Source organism: Hippocampus bargibanti, linkage group LG05 (assembly GCF_051943395.1).
Source record: "Hippocampus bargibanti isolate YZ-2025 linkage group LG05, ASM5194339v1, whole genome shotgun sequence".
NCBI classification, from domain to species: domain Eukaryota; kingdom Metazoa; phylum Chordata; class Actinopteri; order Syngnathiformes; family Syngnathidae; genus Hippocampus; species Hippocampus bargibanti.
This window is the reverse complement of record NC_142738.1, coordinates 26,435,901-26,459,233: the sequence shown is the minus strand read 5'-3', so window position 1 is coordinate 26,459,233 and position 23,333 is coordinate 26,435,901. Positions and strand designations below refer to the sequence as shown.

The 23,333-nt window shown below is 41.7% G+C and overlaps 1 protein-coding gene and 1 long non-coding RNA gene across 4 annotated transcripts in view; one reads left to right on the top strand and one right to left on the bottom strand.

Annotated features, from left to right (window-relative positions):
- The window catches only part of LOC148898347 (uncharacterized), a 295,352-nt gene that overhangs the window by 207,666 nt on the left and 64,353 nt on the right, over positions 1-23,333 (top strand). The window lies entirely within an intron of this gene.
- Positions 1-23,333, bottom strand: part of spon1b (spondin 1b) — a 103,312-nt gene that overhangs the window by 45,564 nt on the left and 34,415 nt on the right. For all 3 annotated transcript variants that reach the window (XM_088997507.1, XM_088997509.1, XM_088997508.1), the window contains exons 4-6: positions 20,367-20,440; positions 19,528-19,650; positions 18,437-18,585 (exon numbers count right to left, since the gene is read on the bottom strand). In XM_088997507.1, coding sequence (XP_088853633.1) covers positions 18,437-18,585; positions 19,528-19,650; positions 20,367-20,440 — 346 coding nt within the window. The remainder of the gene's footprint in view (positions 1-18,436; positions 18,586-19,527; positions 19,651-20,366; positions 20,441-23,333) is intronic.

The following is a 23,333-nucleotide window of genomic DNA, read 5'->3' as shown; positions in this document are numbered from 1 at the left end:
TAAAGTAATTGGGGACTTATTGGGCGATGCTATATATGAAACCTTGTTTTGTGGCTTCGATGAATATTTTGTGGCTTTGATGAATTTGGATTGTTGGATGTCAATTATAGTTCCCAGTACAACACACACGAGCGGGCAGACGTGCATAAGCATGTGCGAATGTGGAGGATATATACAATGTATAGATGTTGAATGTATAGATCTACACATGAATGTATTCTGATGTTGAAATTGTTGAATTGATGTTTTGATGAGTAAATGGTCATGAATGCCGTTGTGTGAAGCTGATTAACACGGTTGTCTCGTGTCGTCTTTCCTCGTCGTTCACAGTGCTACCTGCCTGTGACGCCTTTGGACCGACTCAGGTATGATATGTGCCTTAACAAATCCTGCCTATTAAATTTAATCGAATACAAATGGATAGCAGTATATAGTGAACAAGGATTAAATTTCAACTGTTACTCTTAATATGATAGAATGGTTAGGAAACTGAAAACATTCAAAATATGGAAAAATTATGTAATGAATTCTTGACTTTTCAAATTCAGTGTACAATTGAAGAGAAACTGTTTGATCGTATTTCATTTGATTCTACAAAGTCATGCTTTTTACATACTTGTGTGATATGAGCTTTTCCGTCACAGTCATTTCTCTTCAGGTCCGGCTAATTTTTCCAGTATAGTACATCATAAAAACTCTCTCCATTGTTGAAACACTTGGGAAATAAAATCTGCTGACATTTATTTGAGGTTATGAATGTTGCACTGTTTGCTGCAGATGACAGATCAAAAGTTTGTCTACACCCATGCCTTTTGTGGAACAATTTGATGAGGAAGCAAATCTTATAATGCACTCTTAAAGGACAACCGACGTTGTTGGGGTAATTCGCTTTACAAATATCTATAAAACATCGCTTTCTAATCTTTGTTTACGTTTGGACTTCCTGATATGTCATATCCTGACTTCCTTTACATGATGTCGCATGTACATTACGTCACATCCTATCGCGTCACACACTGTGCGCTGTATAAATGCTCTCCCATTGCGTCCGTCTCTCTCTCTCTCCTCATGATGAACAATAATGTGAAGCCTCAGCTTCGTAAGACCTTACAAGTCAGAAAGCAACAGGTGTCAATGAAGAGGTTTTTAATCAGCAAAAATGATTCGGAGAGTCTCCAAAGAAAAAAGAAGAGAAGTCACGGAAGTCAGTTATGGAAGGTGACTCTCCTTCCATAAGCCATCAACGACCATCAAAAAGGTAAATAAAACTTTCTTTTACAGCACAGTTTATTTCTTTAATTACAGTCAGCGAAAGTTCGCTGACGAAGTCTTTTGGATAGGAGGCGAAACGTCCGAAACCTTCACTTTTGTACAGATGACGGCTGAAGAAACCTTCTCATCGATGGACCACTCCTGTACGACTGAGAGCTTACACAGACGTATTACAGTCCTCATGTAATGTGCATCTCTTTCCAAACAGCAATTCCCTTTGACCTTCGACCTCCAACGGCATTCATCAAGTCATCAATGACCATCATAAAGGTAAATAAAACGACTTTATTTTATAGCACAGTTTATGTCTTTAATTACAGTCTTTATGGAATGTGACTCTTTCCAAACAGCAATTCCCTTTGATCTCGGACCTCCAACGCCATTCCATCAAGTCGTCAATGACCATCACAAATGTAAGTAAAGTGACTTTATGATACAATGCAGTGTATTTCTTTCATTACAATACAATAGCACATTTATTATACATATAATAAGGTATGTTGTGTGTAGTTTTAAGGCTTATTTAGTTGAAAAGTCTATTTTATGGAAACCCGGGAACGGATTATTCCCATTTTAATGGTTTTTTTATGGGATTTTTTTTGAGAGACACACTTTTCGCCTTACACACTCTGTCTGGGAAAGTTCGTAAGTTGAGGTCTGACTGTAGCTATATTTTACATTTTAAGACTCGCGCTGAATATTCAGGAAGTCTTGATTTTGAGTTGGTGACGAGTCCGTACGTGATGTCACTAAAGGAACGCCCCTGACCGAAAAAAAAGACACATTGTAGCAGTCCTTCCATCAAGTCAATGTATTTTGCTGTACTTGTTTGGTCTGACAACCTCGTGTTGCACCCAAAAGCCGCCAGAAGAAGGTGTCCAAGCTCCATATAAGGAATTTATCAGCCTGTGGAAACGGAGGTGGCCACAGGAGGTCGCCATTTTGTGCCTCTTTTTTTTTGGGTGAGACATTTCCCCCCCCAAGGTTGCCTCAAAATGGCACGAAATAAATTATTTAATCGATTGCAAACATGTATGCTTTCCTCTTCAGAACTATTTGAATCATATTCATAATTGGATGTGTAACAAGAAAGCATATTCTCCTTGTCACAAGTTATAAAGTCATTTCGTGAAGGGATTTTTGTTTGATAACCACTTGGAAAGTGGCAGGACACACAGCAGTCACATTTCCCAGTCGTGGATAGAAATTAATGCCTGGACTGGTGCAGGAAGCACGTTGTTTGTCTTGAGACAAACAACAAGGGTGACAAAAGAAATATATATATATATATTTATTTATGAGGTTGCACTGATGTAGTCTTGTCAAGGTATCCCCCCCTCCTTCCCCACAGGTCTTCTCTGTGAAGCACATGGGCCATTGGTTGTGTGGTGCATAGATGTAGCTAGTGTGAAACCAATTGCTTCTTTATATTCAATTCACAATCCATGGTTTACCAGTATTCTTCCAAAGTCATTTTGGATTCAGCTCTACTTGGTATACAAAAGAAACACTGTGAGATTATGTTTAATGGCCAGCTGCCAGCGATTCTTTGCACATATGGTGTGTCATCACTCGATCAGTATCTAATGGGCTGGGAATATGTTATCCTTCCTCTCTCTCTAGCTCGAGGTCCAGTTAAAATGAACACACTATATCTTCTTAGTGGCCATTCGGCTCTACAGCCACACTATACTATTATGGTTTCACTACAGGCAGAACCTTCAGCCGCTTCCTTAGAGATCCATGGTTATTATCTTTTCACAGACCTGCCTTGGCGTGCTGAATATGGTGGGATGATGGTCACTATAACTGGCTTCTGCGTACTATTGGAGGAGAGTGGCATTCGTTCCTCCATGTGTTCGTTAATATCGGATGATGAGGAAATAATACTTCAGTGCCTCATGGAGAGGAATGGGGGTATGTGTCAAGAAGCTGTCCTGGTGTAAATATCACTCCACGTATTAGGACTGACGTTTAGATGGAAATCTTGATTAAGCAATTTCAAGATGACAGGAAAAGTTAAAAATAAACCTTTCTGCAAATTATCAATGAAGAAAAGTAAAGATAATAAGAATGGCTTTGTAAGGTTATTAGAAAAGGTCCCAAATATGTCATTTTGCATTGCGGTTTGTGAGTCAAAATTTCACCGTGGGTCAGCTTTGAGAGTTTGAGATTCCGCAGATCACGTTAGACATCCTGATTGACGTCAGGTGCACACCCCTCCCCTACCTGCTCCTCCGGGCTCACGCACCTGATCCCAATTCTCTGATTGTGCCTTCTGGCTATAAAAGTCACCCGGTTAGGCTTGGTATTCGCCGGTGTATTTCCGCATTCCACACTCTTGTCGCCTCGCACTACGCAGGGTGGTCCCTCTCTGCAGTTGTTGTCGCTTTTCCGTTTCGTCACTTTATGTTTGTTCCCTGCGTGTCTCAGTAAAGCCTCTTTTGAACCTATTCCTGTCTCCATCGAGTTAGTGGCTTGCCATTGGCTTCAAGTGTGGTTTTCCACATCCTCATCGACTCAGGGTCCTGTTGACCTTATACAACTCCAAGCATTCAGTGATCCATGTGTGTAGCATCGAGTCATATGCTTTCTTGTAATCAATCCAGGCTGTGCACAGGTTGGTATGTCGGGACCTGCAGTCTTGTGCGACTTCTGTCAACCAGCAGCTGATGTTTGGCACCTCTAGTATCTCTACCAATGCCTTTCTGTGCTTTGCTCATGTATTGATCCATATGTCCACTTATCTTAGCCGCAATGATGCCGCAATGATATATATATATATATATATATATATATATATATATATATATATATATATATATATATATATATATATATATATATATATATATATATATATATATATATATATATATTCAAGATGGCGCCCCCCTGTGTGGCTGCCTCCACAGCAGTTCTCTCCCTTTCTTGTCTACTTTTTCACTTATTTACTTTTCCGTTTTTGTTTTGCCTAATCTCGTTCCATAAACCTACGGAGAGGAGATGGGCATCTTTTCTTTTGCTCATCGCCGTTATTTTTTACTTTTTCATCGCTCCTGTGAACGGGGAATCCACGCGCACGCGGAATCCCATTGTTTACAGTCGAGACCAGCTACTAGCGTGGCGGGCTAATAGCGGACTAGCGGCCGCCGCACCAGACATCCCCGATGAACTGAAGAGGAGGAAACGAGGATGTCGGGGCGGGAAAGATCGCCGCAAAAGAACGAGGAAATACCGACACGTTCTCCCGTCCGTCATCATGGGGAACGTGAGATCGCTCCCAAATAAAATGGACGAGCTGGCGGCGCTAACGCGACATCAGAGGGAGTACCGGGAAGCCAGCTTGCTACTCTTCACGGAGACATGGCTTTCGGCAATCACTCCGGACGCCCACGCAGAGTTGGAGGGCTTCCAACTCGTACGAGCGGACAGAAATGAAGGCAGCGGTAAGCAGAAAGGAGGGGGGATTGCTGTATTTGTGAATGACAAATGGTGCAATCCTGGGCACATCACGATGAAGGAAAAACTTTGCACTCGGGACATCGAGCTGCTAGCCGTTAGCCTCCGGCCGCATTACCTGCCACGGGAATTCTCACACGTCATAGCCGTGACGACGTACATTCCCCCTACAGCAAATGGCGGCGCTGCCTCCGATGCCCTCATATCTGTTGTAAACAAGCTGCAAACCCAGTCCCCCAACGCCTTGTTTATCATCTCAGGGGACTTCAATCACATTTCCCTGAAATTCTCCCTCCCAACATTCACACAGTATGTAACTTGTGCCACTAGAGACAATAACATATTGGACCTACTTTATTCAAACGCCAAGGATGCATACAAACCCTCAGATCAGAGAGGGGAAGAAGGCCTACAGGATGAAAATGGAGGAGCAGCTGCAAGCCAGCAATGTCGCTGGTGTCTGGAAGGGCCTGAAAAACATCTCAGGCCACAAAAGCCCAGTGACATTGAACGAAAAAGACAAGGACTGGGCAGATGAACTCAACCGCTTTTTCAATCGGTTTGACAAGACGCCAGCCGCCCCCGGCCCACCGTCAACTTCACCTGTAGCTGCACCTGCACCAACTCTCACTGTGGCCTTACCCTCCCTGCCCCCTCTCACGACCAGCTTTCCACAACCAACATCTGCCCTCCCAACCGTTGCCACACCCTCAGCCGCCACTCTGCCTCCTGGTTCCTGCCTGTCTGTCACAACTGCGCAGGTGAGGAACCAACTGAGGAGGATGCAGGTGAGGAAGGCAGCAGGTCCGGATGACATCAGTTCCCGACTCCTCAAGACCTGCTCCGACCAGCTGTGTGACATTGTCCAGCACTTGTTCAACCTGAGCCTGAAGCTGGGCAGAGTTCCACAGCTGTGGAAAATGTCATGCCTGGTCCCAGTGCCCAAGATTGCCAACCCCAAAGAGCTCAACAGCTACAGACCGGTGGCGCTGACGTCTCACCTGATGAAGACGCTGGAGAGACTCGTCCTCGCCCACCTGCGACGGCTGGCAAGCTCATCGCTGGACCCGCTGCAGTTTGCCTACCAGCCCAGCATCGGTGTGGAGGATGCCATCATCTACCTCCTCCATACGGCGTTGCTGCACCTGGAGAATGCTGGGAGCACGGTGAGGATCACATTCTTCGATTTCTCCAGTGCCTTCAACACCATCCAGCCAAGTCTACTGGGGGACAAGCTGCAGCATGCCGGAGTCGACCATCACCTCACATCCTGGATTACAGACTACCTCACAAACAGGCCACAGTACGTGAGGGTAAAGAACTGTGAGTCGGACAGGCTTCTCTGCAGCACCGGAGCGCCGCAGGGAACAGTCCTGGCTCCATTCCTCTTCACCCTCTACACCTCGGACTTCAATTACAACACCCCAACCTGCCACCTTCAGAAGTTCTCTGACGATTCAGCTATTGTCGGCCTCATTACAGAGGGAGACGATAGGGAGTACAGGGGACTGACAAAGGACTTTGTGGACTGGTGCCAGCAGAATCACCTCCAGATCAACACCGGCAAAACCAAGGAGCTGGTGGTGGACTTCTGCAGGAAACAATCGTCACCTGCACCATTGAACATCCAGGGTTCAGACATTGAGAGGGTGACCTCCTACAAGTATCTGGGTGTTACTCTAAACAATAAACTGGACTGGACAACAAACACGGATGCCCTAATCAAAAAGGGACAGAGTCGCCTCTTCCTCCTCAGGAAACTGAGGTCTTTTGGAGTTCAGGGGTCACTCCTAAAGACTTTCTATGACTCTGTGGTGGCATCAGCCATCCACTATGGCATTGTCTGCTGGTCAGGCAGCATCACCACCCGGGACAGAAAAAGACTGGAGCGCTTTGTCAAGCGGGCCAGTTCTGTCGTGGGCTGCTCGCTGGACTCTCTAGAGGAGGTGGGCAACAGACGGACGCTAGCTAAACTAAAAGCTATGACGGACAGCCCCTCCCACGCCCTCCTGCCCATCCTGACAGCTCTGGGTAGCTCCTTTAGCCAGAGACTATTACACCCGCGCTGCAAGAAGGAGAGGTACCGCCGCTCGTTCCTACCGACTACTGTCAGGCTTCACAATTCCCAATGATCACATGTGAAAAAAAAAACAAAAAAAAACTGGACACTTGTAAATACGGGTTGTTGCAATATATCTAAATGCATTTCTTGATTCTGCATTATGTACAGTCTTGTTTATAGAACGGTTTTTGCACATCTACATTTGCACAGTATACAGTTGACATTTTTATTTTGTTATGCTTAGAATATCTTGTTTTCTATCCTTTCACTCCCACCCCAACCCCATCCCTCTTCTATTGCTGCTGTGGACTGCAAATTTCCCCATTGCGGGACGAATAAAGGTATTCTGATTCTGATTCTGATATATATATATATATATATATATATATATCGAGTCATATGCTTTCTTGTAATCAATCCAGGCTGTGCACAGGTTGGTATGTCGGGACCTATATATATATATATATATATATATATATATATATATATATATATATATATATATATATATATATATATATATATATATATATATATATATATATATATATATAAGCATGACTAAGCCTACGTCGTCACAATCTAAGAAGTCTGTTCTAAGTATGATCCAAATTAAACCTCACACCACGCAGGCCAACCTGCAGCTGGACATTGACTGTGATTGGGAAACATAAATCATTTTCTCTCTCTTCTCTGTTTTGTCGTACAGGAGTGGTCCATCAATGAATAGGTTTCTTCAGCCGTCATCTGTACTTTTTTAAGGTGTCAGATGTTTTGGTTCTCATCCAAAACTGACTAACATTAAAGTGCACATTTTTTAAATCAACACAGTAAGGATTCATCTTCACAGAGCTGTATTCTTTCAATGCAAACAGTATCTAAGGCAGCATTTTAAAGGTGTTAGTCTAGTCTGGACTTGTATTTGTTCCTGAAACTTGGCATCTGTTGGCCTGTACAAGTGCATCAATACCAGGTGTCATGTCCTGACTAGCTGTCACTTTCAGAATGTCATTTAAGTGCTTGTTTGTGAGCCTTGAACGCATTTTTGTTTTATTGATATTCATCACTGAGAAAATTTGTTCACAAAGGTAGGTTGTCCCAAACATGCACAAAATTTTAGCAGCCAGGGCTGTTAATTTGGGGTACCCTGGTAGTAGATATTGATAAAATCTGTCCAGACCTACAGAGGCAAATTTCCCTTTCAAATCTGCATCACACTGCAAATCAATTATCTCTAGCTGAATTTCGACCGGCAGATCAGAAGCTTTAACTGTGAAAGGTGAGCGAAAAACTGAAAATTCTGTCTCAAGTTCACCAAATATCTGAAAACGTTTCTCAAACTCCCGCAGTAGTCCTGCAATTTTGTCTTTGTATCGTTTCATGTCCGCATCAGGTCTGGTCACACACACATAACTCAGACAGGGGAAATGAGCAGGGTTGCCATTTGCCAGTTGCATCTTCCACAAAGTCAGCTTCAACTTAAATGCATGTATGTTGTCAGAAAACTGTGTGACAAGTTTTTTTGCGGCCTTGCAACATTTTGTTCAGATTGTTCAAGTGTTCAGTAATATCAACCAAGAATGCAAGGTCCCGTAGCCATTCCTGCGATTGTAATTCCAACACCGGTTTTCCTTTTATCTCCATGAACTGTCCGATTTTCTCTCGTAGATCAAAGAAATGCCTCAGTACAGCGCCTCGGCTTAACCATATCACTTCAGTGTGGTATGGCAGGCTGTGGGTAATGTTGCTGTCGCTGAGAAGTTTATCAGACCGGATGAAATTTACAGTGCGAACAACTACCTCCATGACGTGGTCCATTTTCAGCGACTTGCAACACAATCAGAATCAGAATACCTTTATTCGTCCCACAATGGGGAAATTTGCAGTCCACAGCAGCAATTGAAAAGGGACGGGGTAGGGGTGGGAGTGAAAGGATAGAAAACAAGATATTCTAAGCATAACAAAATAAAGTGTCAACTGTATACTGTGCAGATGCCTCCTGGTGCAAGATACAGTGAAATGTCCAGAAACGATCTCCTCCATTAAGGGCTTGTACTTTGTCTTTGAACTTTGTCGCAACACCTGCTTTCTTTCCGACCATGGATGGCGCGCCATCTGTAGCCAGGCTGACAGCGCGGGACCAGACCACTCCAACTCTGTCCAATGCAGCAACGACAGAGCCGAAAATGTCCTCGGCTGTTGTGGTGTCCATCATTGGCACCAACTCAAGTAACATCATGTCTCATCAACTCCTCGAATAAATATGGCCAGTTGGGCCATGTCTGTGATGTCAATGCTCTCGTCAATTGCCACGGAAAATGCAATAAATGACTTGACTCTGTTTCAATCTGCCGATAGTTCCGACATCCTCTCTGCTATAGTATTCCTCGTCAGGCTAATATTGGCAGAAGCTTGTCGCTTCTCGGGACATACAAGTTCAGCCGCCTTCATCATGCATCGTTTAACAAAGTCACCGTCTGAATACGGCTTCGATGCTAATGCTATTTCGCTAGCAATTAGGTAGCTGGCTTTTACCGCTGCTTCACTGACTTCTCGGCTCCGGATGAAATTTGACTGCTGTTTTCTCAGACCCGCCAGCAATTCGTTAATGTTTTCTCTTCTCAGTTGTCCTTGCAACCCGTCATATTTTTCGCTGTGATGAGTCTCGTATTGGCGTCGAATATTATATTCCTTCAATACCGAAACTTGTTGCAAACACACCAAGCACAAAGGTGTTCCGTGCTTCTCCATAAATCTCCATTTTTCATTGAAAATTCTACACTCCTTATCTACTTTTCTCTGGTTTGATAACGACATTTTGGCTAATTAGGGTGTAGCGGAGAGGTAGAGACCAAGGTATTAACGTCGTAACAAGCAACAGATGGAGCATTGATAGTGTCTGCTGGTTTTCAGTCTGTCTCAGTGATGCGCTTGTCTTCTACTCTGATGGAAAGAGTACACCACTTAGCGGATAATCCATGAATTGCAGCGAACTAAAAATATTAATTCCATGTCTTTTATGCATTTTTTCCACTTTCAAATTATCCTGCGGGCCTGATCGAACCTCCTTGGGGGCCGGTTCCGGCCCGCGGGCCGCATGTTTGACACTGACAGACCACCATTGTTCCTTTGCAACTGGCCAAAACACACCTGCCTCTGGTCAGAGAGAATGAGTGAATGAGAGCCAGGTAGAGTGTTGCGCAGGGAGATACACGTGATCAGAACTGGTCATCGCAATATATTCAGGTAGTTTGCATATTCTGAAGGTAATTGAAGATGACTGGCATTAGTTGGTCTGCAACTACTTTATACTTCATGACTTGGGTTACCCACCCGCCACCTCTCAAATCATCACGTTTGGGTTTAACTCGTTCGCTGCCATTCCTGAAAAGTGTGACGTGGAGCGCCATTCCCGAATTTGTTCGGTTTTTGTTTTTTTCTTGCGGGGGGTTTCCGATAAAGCATTGGTCAGACCTCTGGCAATGTTTTTGCCTTCCACGAGGGGGGCAGCATTTGCCATTTGCCCATGTGACCGCTTCGTTACAGCTTCAGCTGTCGTTAAAGTGCAAGATAAATCAATGTGTATGTATTGTATTGTATTTTGTACACACACCCCTATTTCAAGCTCAGATAACTCCAGACCCAAATAATTTTAGGATTTAACTCTTGTTTTTCTGATGAAAGAAGAGAGTCTAAGGTTTCTTACGCCGCATTGAATGTTTACGTAGTCCTAAAACTCAATATTCTGTGGCTCCTGCAATTTAAGTGAACATGACAAAAACCCTGGCACTGGAATGGACACATTTTTGAACATTGTCTGGCAGTGAATGAGTTAAGCAGAAAGGAAAATAATAAAATATGCATTAACATTAGATTGATGTGTCCTACAGACGATGTAATGTGTGTGTGATTCCGTGTTTCACCGCCTGATGATTTAACTCCTCTTTCTTTACTGGTGTGTGGTGGCAGTTGTTTTGCTGTGTTTTGTGTATGTGTGTGCAGGTTGTTTCAGGAGTTCAGTAAATGTGAGTATGGTGATATCAGGGCTGCTAGAAAGTTTATTTTCTTTCTAATTATCGGGTACAGGCAATGATTCAGAATGTGACTATAAGATCTGCAGTGTAAATCAACTGACACAAACTGTTGCTTGGAAGCCTGATGACGTTAGGTTGAGAACTGTGGCTGATGTTTGACCTCAGGTACTTTCAACGATTTGTGTTGGATATTTAAATCAAATGAAGGCAACAGAGCAAAACAAACAAAGCACCATACGGTACGTAAACATGTTTCAGCTTAACAGTTTAAAAAACTCAAAATGTTCAGGTGATCAAGATTATGATGGGGTTGGGGTTGCAAAAAACAACACTTGTGGGCCCCCGCGGGCAAAATGTGTGAGTTCTCCAAAAAGTTCAAACGCCTGCACCAGGTGTTAAGTTGGATCAAATGCCCAAGTTTTGGTATGAGTGTTTTTCTTCTCTTCCCTTATAAAAGCCAGCTGTCTGAAGACAGGTGGTTCCTGTCTCAACATCGTGTGACTATTCCACCACCAGGACAGAAGTGATCCAGATGTGAACCGAAGTGTCTACTTTCAAGTTCTATTCATGAGGCATACTATCATTTAAAAAAAATTCTGACTATACTTTTTAGGTGTTATAAGATGTTGCAAAATATTTTGTTTTCCCCCAGATTAAATGCAAAATCATGATGGTAAATTAATTGAAAACCCTAAATTGTCCCTTGGTGTGAATGGTTGATTTTCAATGTGATATCCAAGATTGGAGGGAAACCAGGTCAGGCCTACTGCCCAAGGACAGCTGGGATGGCTTCAGCATGCCCACGAGCCTTGTGTGGTTAAGCTTTTGGCATAATGGATGGATGGATAGAATCCATTCCTGGTCGACCCTTTTCAAGTTCCAGTTTCAAGTTTCAAGAACCAGTCAACGGTAATCCATGAAGAAATACCACACCGTCCACACTGTTAATCATCAGCACCAATTGAAAAGTGGATGTGGAACATTTCTGTGCCGTGCCTGTGTCGTTTCCTGACATTATCGTGACCTGTTTTTGCAACTTACGTAAATAGGATCATTAGTTGAAGTGAATTTGACGTTATTTGGTCTCCTGCAGGAGAAATTTATCTTGGAGGAGAAGACATCCCCTCTCCATCCCCCGTGCTGCTCATACAATGTTGAGAAAATACAGTGCAGACAAAGACATCAGTCATCCAAAATGCAAACAAATTTACAGGTATACGCACAGCCAGCACTGCCATTATGTCTTCCAGTTTGTCTGTCGGTATCCCTTTAATTGCATGCTAATTAGGCTGACAACATGTGGTACCGCTTTCCAGAGTTGATAAGCGTACATTGGTAGAGCAGCACATGGGAAGGATTGCCTCGGATGTTGCTGGCCTGTCAAAAACAGACAGGACATATATGCATGTCCCTGGAGATTCCCCATCATCTTCCCAGCTGCCTAAGTTTAATATCTGAGCTTTATATTTAACTTTGGATTCCCAAACCAACTGGCTATTCCAAATGGCAGGACTGCCTCAATGAATGAAGATCATCATGTTTCTGCCAACTCCGGTGAAGTGAAGGTGCTGATAAATTCTCAAGCAGACATTTGATGCATGCGTCTGCCAATTAAGCACGCAATCAATGTAAACCCCCACATTTTTTGAAAGAGGGCTGCTTGATGTTCTCACCATTTATGGAGATGGGGCTACAATCCCAAATTTATCAGGGTCAATCACCATTTCCTCTGATTGTTTTCCACATTTATACGCATAGCCCTCGTTGCACCAGTCATTCAAATTCTGTGATATGTGTGATTATTACTGTACCGTAGTGAAGGACTGTAAGTGCTTCTGATGATTGCCGGGTTCTTACAGTGATTACAGTAAACTGCAGTGATTACAGTAAACTGCAAAAAAAGCTAAAGAGAAGTTTAATAATAATTGCGGGCGAGCAGCGGCAGCCAGATGCGCCAGTGTACACTTGACCTGGAAGCGGAAAAAAATTGTGATTTGTGATTATTATCGTTATTTTTATTTTGGATAAAAAGGAGTGCTACCACAGAATAAAGAAATGATTAACATTAAACTGAACCAGCTTCTTCATCAAAATATGCGGATGAAATGAAAGGCTGAGATAAAGTTCAGGAATACAATTGGGCATATGGAATTCTACTCTCAAGGTGCTGTAGAAGAAAGTGCAGAATGGTGGATATGGCACGACTCACAACACGAAGGTTTGTGGAGGCAAATTGCGATTGATCTATTGCTCCATCCACAGCCAGATGTAGTTTCTCTACAATTATCCTCTCTAACCCTTTCATCAAATTGGAGGTTAAGGCCACTGGTGTATAATCATTGTCGTGATGGGGACAACGTTTTTTAGCGAGTGGAATAATGATTGATTTTTTGCAAAGCTTCAGCAGCTCTGTGTTGATAGGCAGCTCATCGAGAGGATCCCAGGGTATGTTAGTTCCTCAGCAAAGGTTTTTAAATAAGTAAGCAGACATATTGTCTGGTCTATTGGCTTTGTTTACACAGAGTGATTTACAAACCAGGGTAAGCCTAGCTGAGTCTATTAACACCCTGTTGTTAAAACCATTCTGAAGACTGTACAGCAATTAATTACACTCTTTGGAAGTGTTAATTTCAAAATGCATCTAGAAAACATTCAGCTCCTTTGCACACACTTTTTCATCGGGAAACGATACAGGCTTCTCCTTAGTGTCCATGTTTGTCTTGGTGCAAATTGAGTCCCAAAATTATTTGTGCTAGAATGGAATATGGCTTGCTCTGACCATTCCTGCTGTTTAGATGCAACTCTTCACTGACAGTCTAGATCAGAGGTCTCAAACTTGCGGCCCGTGGGCCAAATGCGGCCCCCGAAAGTATATTTTGCGGCCCGCCTGGATATGAAAGATTAATGTTAGTGCGGCCCGCATGATTGATATGAATGAAACTAGTGTGTGGAGCTGAACAAGTAGGCAAGATAAGCAATGTTTAGGACAGTTAATGTTCAATATTAGCTTTATGTTAAGAAAGTTAAAGGTTAAAGAACTGTGAATACAGATATTTGAAACGTTATTAAAATAATTCATTTTCCTGTGGTTTTTTTTCAGTTGTCTGTAACTGCCTTATGATCATTAAATTATTTTATTTATTTATTACTGGTTCATTTATTTTTTTATTCATTTTTCCATTTATTTGTTTAATTTGTTTTTTGTGTGTTAAAAATAAAGATTTTGAAAACATTGGAATTTTTTATCTGTCATTTTCTTGTGGAAAAACCGATGCGGCCCAGCCTCACCCAGACTCTGCCTCCAGCGGCCCCTGGGTGAAATGAGTTTGAGACCCCTGGTCTAGATCCTTCTATGCCAACTTCACCCCAACAGTCTCTCCAAGCCAATGGGCAATTTTCTTTCTTCCTAAGACACACAATAAGTCCCTTAGTAATATAAGGTTTACGATTCACAGATATTTTTACAGCTTTTTGAGGGATCATGTGCATGCACAAGGATACATGATCTGTTATTACGCCTGCAGCCCCATGAACATGTGTCTTGGAAGAAGAAAATATTCCAGGCTGTACAGAGATAGCTTCCCTTGAGCTCCTCTACTTTGTCCTTTTGTCTCACAGTTGTTCCTGAGAGGGACCACTTACATTAAGGACATTTCTTCCATACTTATCTGTCAGGTTTTTTTCAGGATGATACTCGAGCAGCGTGTTCTACCGGAGACTAATTCTTTGTGTGTTCTACACACTTGGCCAATAAAGATGATTCTGATTAACTACATGTTGACATTTTTGCATTTCTTACTTGCTAAACTTAATGGTTAATCTGGAGAAAGGACATAGGTGTATTTAGTTGATGGTCTAAGCCCAAGAAAGCCCCAACCTTTTTTACCCCACGGACCGGTTTCATGTCTGACAGTATTTTGAGGGATCAGCCTTCAAGGTGTGATGGGCAAACAAAACAGAATAATATGATACGACCTGCATGAAAACAATGGTTGTATCGCAACAAAATAATCAACACAAATCATGACAAGAGGAACATAATCCCTGGCCGTAACATGAGGTAATGTTTAAGTGTGCCTTCAAAATAAGATATGCCGCAACTACAAAGTGCATGAAAACTCATTTCGGAGCATGTCAGGCAGAGCGCGCTTGGCGCGTGGGAATCTCTTGTTTAGGTAAATTCCAGATTTTAAGTAGGACTCCTTGTACTGCCAATTGAATGTAGCAGCCTTTTTCTTGAAAGTCGGTGGCTCCTCTTACTCCTCCTGGCACATTGAAACTTTCTAAAAAAAATTTTTTAGTAATTCCTGGATTTCATTTTAGTGGTAACCTATAACACGACCGAGAAATACACCCTCACCTGTGTCAAGTGTGACATACTATAAATGGATGAAAATGAAGATCCGGTAATCTTTCAAAATAAAACATCCGAAATACATAAAACGGAGGTAATGGAAGTCATTTATTCTTCTGTGTGGCCCGGTACCAAATGCTGGTCCTCGGCCTGGGGATTTGGGACTGCTGGTCTAAACTACCGAGACGGTTCAAGGCTCTCGCAGGATAAACATACTGTATTTCATATCTCCATGATATTGATCAAGGATATTCTTACTTCTGGTACCACCATTCTGCTCTAAGCCAGACAGTGTAACAAGTTTGCAGTGATTTACATATCCTACAATCAACATGGGATGCTCTGATTTATCTCGTAAATCCGTTTTTTTTTTTCTCGTCGGCTTTTGTGGCATTCCTGTTTGGCGGCACATACATGACTAACACGGAAATGTTGGTGAATTCTTTCAGGAGGTAATGTGTTCGCAGGGGTATGCTTGGCAGCTCCAAGCATAGCAGGGTTTCAGAATCCGTTCGTAGGTTCAAAGTTCCTCTAGCAGCTGTCACATAGGTACGCGCAGAGACCACCCCTTTTTGGTTTTAGGAGAACGATCATGTCTGTCAGTGTGTATGTGAGTGAACCTGTCGACCTTTATGACCTTGTCCGGAATTCCAGTTTGAAAGCAGGTCTCGTAAACACGAGCAAGCCAGACTCACGATATCCGAAGGCTGTTCCTGCTTGGGTCCAGCTTGTTCTTTTCTGATTGCAGTTTGCAGTGCAGGATGTTTGATTACTCTCCTCCTCTTCTGCCCCAACTGACCTTACTGAAATGGCTCAGCGTTGGTGTGGGTTGCCGCCGTAATTCCTCGGGATTGTCTCCCAGGACATTTGTTGATAGAAAGAGTCCATAATCACATCTGTATTTAAGTTGTACTTTTCTACGCAGCACCTCGGCAAAACACATTGCTAGCAGCCCCGTCAGCATCAGCCACGTAATAAACAGTAACTTAATTCATGATCCCAACACTCAAACTGCAGCTCAAGTATAAGCACAAACAAAGTACATGCTGCAACTCGTGTGTATATGACATAAAACAACAGCACGCGACAAACAACCAAGTACAGTGCAGCAGCAGGAGCCCCCAACCGCAGCGCCATTTTGTCTTTGTTTTGTTTGTCATACTAACAACAAAATTAGGTCCCTTTACAAGCCATACCTGTACATGGGTCATAGATATGAAACATTTTTCTGCATTGGAGGACCTCATATCAAATGCCCATGGCCTGTTGCCCAATATTCAATTACAAATCAGATGGTACATTTGCAACTCTTTATTGCCAAGGTTGCATGTGTTAATGAGAATAATATAAAAAGAGATACATCATCCAGTCACCAGACCTATAACTGCACTCAAAAAGATTGTCATTGCATAACTTTAAATCAAAACCAATTTTCCATCCAACATTTATGACCTATTCTCGCACAAAGATATAGTTTTCTAAACATTCTTTTGAGACCACATACAGCCCCTGTACTCAAATACAGTATTTATGAGATTAGTTTCAAGAGAAAGCTCATCAGTGGGCAGTAAAGGTGTGCACACATTGCATTTCTCATCCCAGTATTACACGTAAACTACAAAATTAGTTAACTGCAGTAAATTATTGAAGCATGCTTTTTGAATTTATTGTGCAGATTTTTGGGGGGAATTACTACCATTAAAGCCCACGTCAAGAGCAATATTCCCTCTAATTTTTCATGTGTCTGGGCAGACACACAAGCTCCCTGTGCACAGTGAGGACCACTGTGAACATCTGATATGTACAAGTGATGTGTCGTTCGCGAACGAGCCGGTTATTAGAGCCGGATCTCTGAAGTGAACAAAGAGACCAGGTTCCTGACAAGGAGCCGGAAATGGGAGCCGACTTTTTTGTCCTCTATTCCCCTGCCCCAGTCTTCGGTTAAAGCCGCACATAATTGGTCGATATCCGTGGTAGAGGAGGGAGGGGAGAATTACAGACACACGCAGCAAGGAGGAGAAGGGGGAGGAAGAGGGGGGAGGAAGAGGGGGGTTAGGGTAGACAGGTGGACAAATGTTATCACATTATGTTGTTGTTATTATTATTAAATTATTATATTTTTTACTAGTTGGTATGGTAGTATTATCAATATGAAAAGCAAATTAGTGACAGCTTATCATCAGACCAGAGTGGCCACAGGGTAAGTGAAAGTTTGTGGTTGCTCTCTGTGCACATATAAATCAAACCATATAAATAAAAATATTTGATATAGTGTATTTTTTACATTAGTAATTTGTTTTGTTCATAATGTTACATGATTTTGGTAGTTAATTAATTTAAGCAAAAAAACTGAGGAGCCATTTGGGAACCAAAAGAGCCGGATCTTTTAAATCAGCCGAGCCAAAAGAACCAACTCTCTGAAAAGAGCCGGAATTCCCATCACTAATGTGTACGCTCTGGCCACACACCAGTTTCACGCCAATATCACGGCGCGTATGGGCAGGGCACATTCGGGCCGTTCTGCTCCGATTGGCTGCGTAGCGTACGTAAATTGTACGGCATTATTGGCTGGACCTGACACTCATTGAGTTACATTGCAAAATGGGCGCTGCATAGATGTTCTTGTGCGCTGAGTATGTGCAGGCAGTGCGTGATTGCGCACGCGCAGCATCTTAGAGGGAACATTGCTCAAGACTCACTTGCACTCTGGCATTTGACTCAGCATTTTACTACCTGGTGCTTTGTACGATCTTTGTGACTGATTTTTTTGCTTGGATATGATTGTTGCCCCATGTACAGCACTTTATATGCAACATTGTCTGTTTGAAAGTGCTTGGTAAATACAGTTGAGTTGACTTGAGTTAAATTCCACTTGACAACACAAACCGTGAACAATAACTGATTAACTATGTCTAATGGAATTGTATCTAAATAAATGCTGTTGAAAGAATTAATATTTGAAATGTTCATCTTTTAAATTATTTTTATCATACTGCTTTTGAAGCAAGTTTCAGTGAACATTACAGTGAAAATTAAATATTGACTGTCATTTTCACATGATTTAAATGTGATAAATGTGCAATTTCCTCAAAGAGAATGACATATATTAATGGAACACATTTTCCTAAACGTGTACATGTAAATTAATCTAAAGGTGTTGTTTTTTTTGTGTTGAAGACTACTTGAAGTATCAGCAAAAACAATTGAACACATGGACTCTCCAAAATACTGGTTTCCAAACGTGAACCCTACCTTCTGTCGAATCTCTTCTTCCATTTTGATTGGGGAGCCATACTCAGCAACTTGTCGGACCCCCTCACTGGCATAACCTCCATACTCCCAGAGCACATAACTTCGAGTGTGGGATGCACCAATCAGTGCAGACCAGTGGTTGGCCCGTCCTTTAGAACACAAAAACAAAACAATTTCTGATGGGTAAAGACTGTACCAGTACTTGGACAAACCTGACAGTATTTTGTGTCTTAAAATAATAACGTTTGACTCAGTGTAAATTGTTGTATTGGTTCCTCCAACCGAAATTTCTTCAACTGAGACAAGACATCCATTTTACATCAGAAACATCTCATGTCCCATCAGCAAACAAAAATATTTCAAAAGGCATAAATATCGAAATAATGAAGACATATTGTAGGGGTCTGTTTTATTGCTCAGCACACGTTTAGCATTAGGTGCAGTCTAAATCTTTGCAGTGGCAGGATAGAATTGGTGGTATTTTCTCAGAAACGTGCTTGCGGGTACAGCAGGGCAGATTTTGAAAAAAAAAAACAGTGTGGTTGGTTGTGAACACAGCAGACTCAATTTACAAGCAATCGAAGCACATCAGCTCTTTGTTTAAACAACGCGCTAAGGCATTGATAGCAGAAGAAGAAACTAATTCACTTTACTTTGGCAGATTGTGCCGGGCAAAAAAACAAAATGTATACTGGATTTGGTACTGACAGCAGACCTCTGAGGACAGATGACATAAAGTTAGCTAAGGACATCAGAAAGACTTTGCTATCTATCTATCTATCTATCTATCTATCTATCTATCTATCTATCTATCTATCTATCTATCTATCTATCTATCTATCTATCTATCTATCTATCTATCTATCTATCTATCTATCTATCTATCTATCTATCTATCTATCTATCTATCTATCTATCGAAAATGCAACTTTCCATAGATAGGAAACAGCAGTATTGGCGTTATATTTGATAATGCTACATTGATAATGTACCGTGAGCCCCCCACAGCGACTGGGATAATGGCATATTAAAGGATTGTTTACTTTCTCGCTCTATATGTGAACATATATTGTATTATGATGTGATCTCACTGGGATAGTCTTTGGGATGTACTTTCTCTGACCAGTTGCCATAGAAGGTGAGTTTATATTTGGCTGTCCCGCAGGCACAACACTCCAAGGCAGGGTCTGCTGTTGGCTCTCCTAACACTCGCTCTGCAAAGAAACAATTGAGTCAAATTGTCTTCGATAAAAATGAACCAATAAAATTAACCATAAATAAAGCAAAAACACCATCCAAAAACACAAAGAAAATGCATTTTGAGTTTTTGTCCAAGTACAAGCATAATGGGAAAGTACAGAAGCAAAGATAAACTGGTGGATACATGGTTTTAAACCCAGAAGTCCACTCATCGACTGTATATTTCTATCCATTAATGCCTTTGACCTGTGTAGCAATGACTGGATTAGGCTAGATAAATATTTATGATGCAAAATTATTCTGAAAAATATCAGAAGATTTTTTACGCAATTGTTAAAACAGCATTTTTAGAAATAAGAGATTCCAATTCTCAAAAACAAACACAATGCATAAAAGACAGGCAGCATTGTTCCAAATCTGGAAGGGATTTTACTCAGCATCGTATGCCCAGCAACCCAAAGACTGAAACGCAGCTCTGGGGTAAAACACAAAATGATATTTCAACACAGACTCCCGGGAGATGTTCTCACAGCTTTGTTGTCTGCCTCTATTGGCATAATTTTGAAAAAAGGCACAGAGAAACTGGGATATGCTGTATGGCATTAAATAACAGCAGGCATGGTAAAGCTTGAACCAAAATTCAGTGCTCAAGAGTATGGGCAGCAAGTCAGATAGATAGATAGATAGAGCGCCCAGTCAGAGGATGCCTCTGACTGGGCGCTGTTATTACCTTTCTCGCATAGTCGGATGGTAAGAGAACCTTCATCCTGGAAATAGATGATTTTTTTCTGGACAATGCTCGCCCTGAAGACAAAGAAGAAATAAGGCCCAGTCGGGCATCCCAAGTTAGCTACAGTTGTTGTGTAGTCAAGTACAGTATATGATAGTCGTGCACTTAGATTCTAATGTGGAGTCTCCCCTCCCACATACACGCCAACCGAGACTCCGTGGAAGGCGGCCGATTGGAACACTGCCCATACCCCCCCCTCCCCCTCGGAGAAAATTTTCTCAACTAATTTGCGCTTTTCTTGATAATTGTCATTTTGGTCTGAAAAATTCGGAAATTCGCCGATTGGAGGAAAATTCTAATCCCTGTATTCATTAAATTGCAATTTGGGATTTTCAGAAATGATGCCGTGCTAACCAAAGCTACATCTTTCCTTAGTCTTTGAGACAAAGGTATATTCTATTTACAGGACAGAAACCTCAAAATGGGTAAATCAATATTTTTAGACCACAAATTGCTTTGAGATTATTCCAGTATCACTTGCAATTGGGGTATAACATTGCCCTGTCTTGAAGGTGATGGCAATTTTTTTTGCAAGTGCATCTGTCAGAAACATTGCTGGAGAAGTAGTTTACTCTAATCAAATGTATTTTTTCATCAACATGGACCAGGTGCCACACACTTTTGACATTCTGTTTAACTAGAGAAGAAGGGGGACCAGTACAGTACCAATATACACAGTAGGCAAGGGTGCAGTGTTTTTTTTCAATTGTGCTTGGTTGCCATGGTATTACAGAAACTAACACCGATGGTGATCTTGAAGGTGAAAGAAATGTTATTAACCGCAGTCATAAATGAAGTGGCAAGTGCCGTCCGCGGGAGCGATGGAGAACACAGCTTTAATATGACTGCGAGTTAACACAGGGTGAGTTACATCACAATATGTGCATGGATTGTGCATGCTTGTGCTAATGTCTTTGCTTGCGCTGTTGTTCAAGCTTTTGAAAAAGCCAGCATCATTTCTGACGACCCACACGTTTACCATGCCTGCGTGGGTCTTGTCTCTGTGTTGAGTACATACAGTAAATAGCACCTATAACTGACACGATTAATACTGGGAATCATTTGGTTGTTAAAATACTCTATCTCAAAGGTACTAAAAAATACCAACACTGCAGCGTCTCCTTGGGTTTTGTGCAGAACCATGTTGTAGTTTAACTTAGTCTTTGCTCTGACACTACATTTATTCTCGGACAAGTCAATTCCAGCATCATTTATTTAGTGATTGATTTTTTTATGACTGATTCAAATATTGTGATTTGTTATAGATCAATAACATACTTTGATGCCATCCATGAATGACTGTCCTGCAAATTCTCAAAGCATCACAAATTTGAGCTGAATGTTTTCGCAGTCGGACCTCTTTAGCACTCATGCAAAGGGATTTAGAAAATTGGGACTCATAACGAGACACATGTGTACCATGGATTATATATTTTAATGCAATGGAACATTATTTAAAGAGTTTTGTATCAGCGCATGTGCTCTTAATATGAATGTGCACATCTATTTGTTCATAATGCATAACTCAAGGCATGTGTAACTGGTTTATGATTGAAACACAGGGATTGAACCAAACAACAAAATAACCACCAACTGCCACTGTTTTTCCAATGTAAAGGATGGCACAAAATTGCTGCACAGCAAACTACAGTGCATTTTGTTCACACCTGACCCAGGCTTGATCTTAACTTGCCTCATTCTTGTTCTTCAGTCACATTCTTTCAATTTTGGTCTTGACTTGTTCTCAAACCTCAAAGTTTTGTTTGATCTGTTGCGTTCACGACTGAATTACCAACCTCTACATGTATTGTGCAATATATACGACGGGGACAAATGACAGCATGTCGTAATTAACAGTTTATTTAATCAGTGTCATATTAAGGCTTGCTGGGAACTCGATTTTGGATTTAGAGATCTTAAAATTTTTGCCATAAAAGCTCTTTATTATTATGTCCGTATGGTGGCAACAGGTTTTTGGGTGTTTGTACTTGATCATGCACAAGAACAAAGGAGATGTGCAGAGTTGTACTAATTACAGAGGAATAAAGTTGATGAGCCATACAATGAAACTCTGGGAAAGAGTAGTTGAAGCTAGACTAAGAGCAGAAGTGAACATTTGTGAGCAGCAGTATGGCTTCATGCCAAAAAAGGGTATGACAGATGCAATGTTTGCTTTAAGAATGCTGATAGAGAAGTATAGATAAGGTCAGAAGGAATCTCATTGTGTCTTTGTAGATCTGGAGGCTTTGGAGAGAAAGTCAGAGAGGCCAGACTGAAATGGTTTGGACATGTCCAGAGGAGAGAGAGTGACTATATTGGGAGAAGGATGCTGAGTCTTGAACTGCCAGGCAGGAGTCCGAGAGGAAGACCGAAGAGGAGGTTTTTGGATGTGGTCAAAGAGGACATGAAGGTAGCTGGTGTGAGAGAAGAGGATGCACAAAACCGGGATAGATGGAGGACATTGATTCGCTGTGGCGACCCCTGAGGGGAAAAGCCGAAAGGAAAAGAAGAAGTACTTGATCATGCACACACATAAAATGGTGTTATTAAAGTGAGCAAAAACACATTGCCTGGACACAAGGGAGAAACTGGAGACATTGTATTAAAGTTATTGGTTATATTGCTTCTATAAATTGAACAGAGCAAATGGTGCAATAGGGTGACTGCTAAGGCATGAAATTGAAAACAACAGTGAAATATACAGGACACCACCATGCTTCAATTGATGACTCCATCACATATTCAGTGTTGCTAATGGCCAATTTGTGTGCATCAAGTCATTTAATCATTCAATGCAGCAATAAAATACAAATAAAAATAAAAAATGCTTGGTCATGCTGTCTTGGGACTGTCAGCTTGAGTGACATGCAATGTCTTTCTTTCCTTACTTTCTCTTGGGGAAAAAAG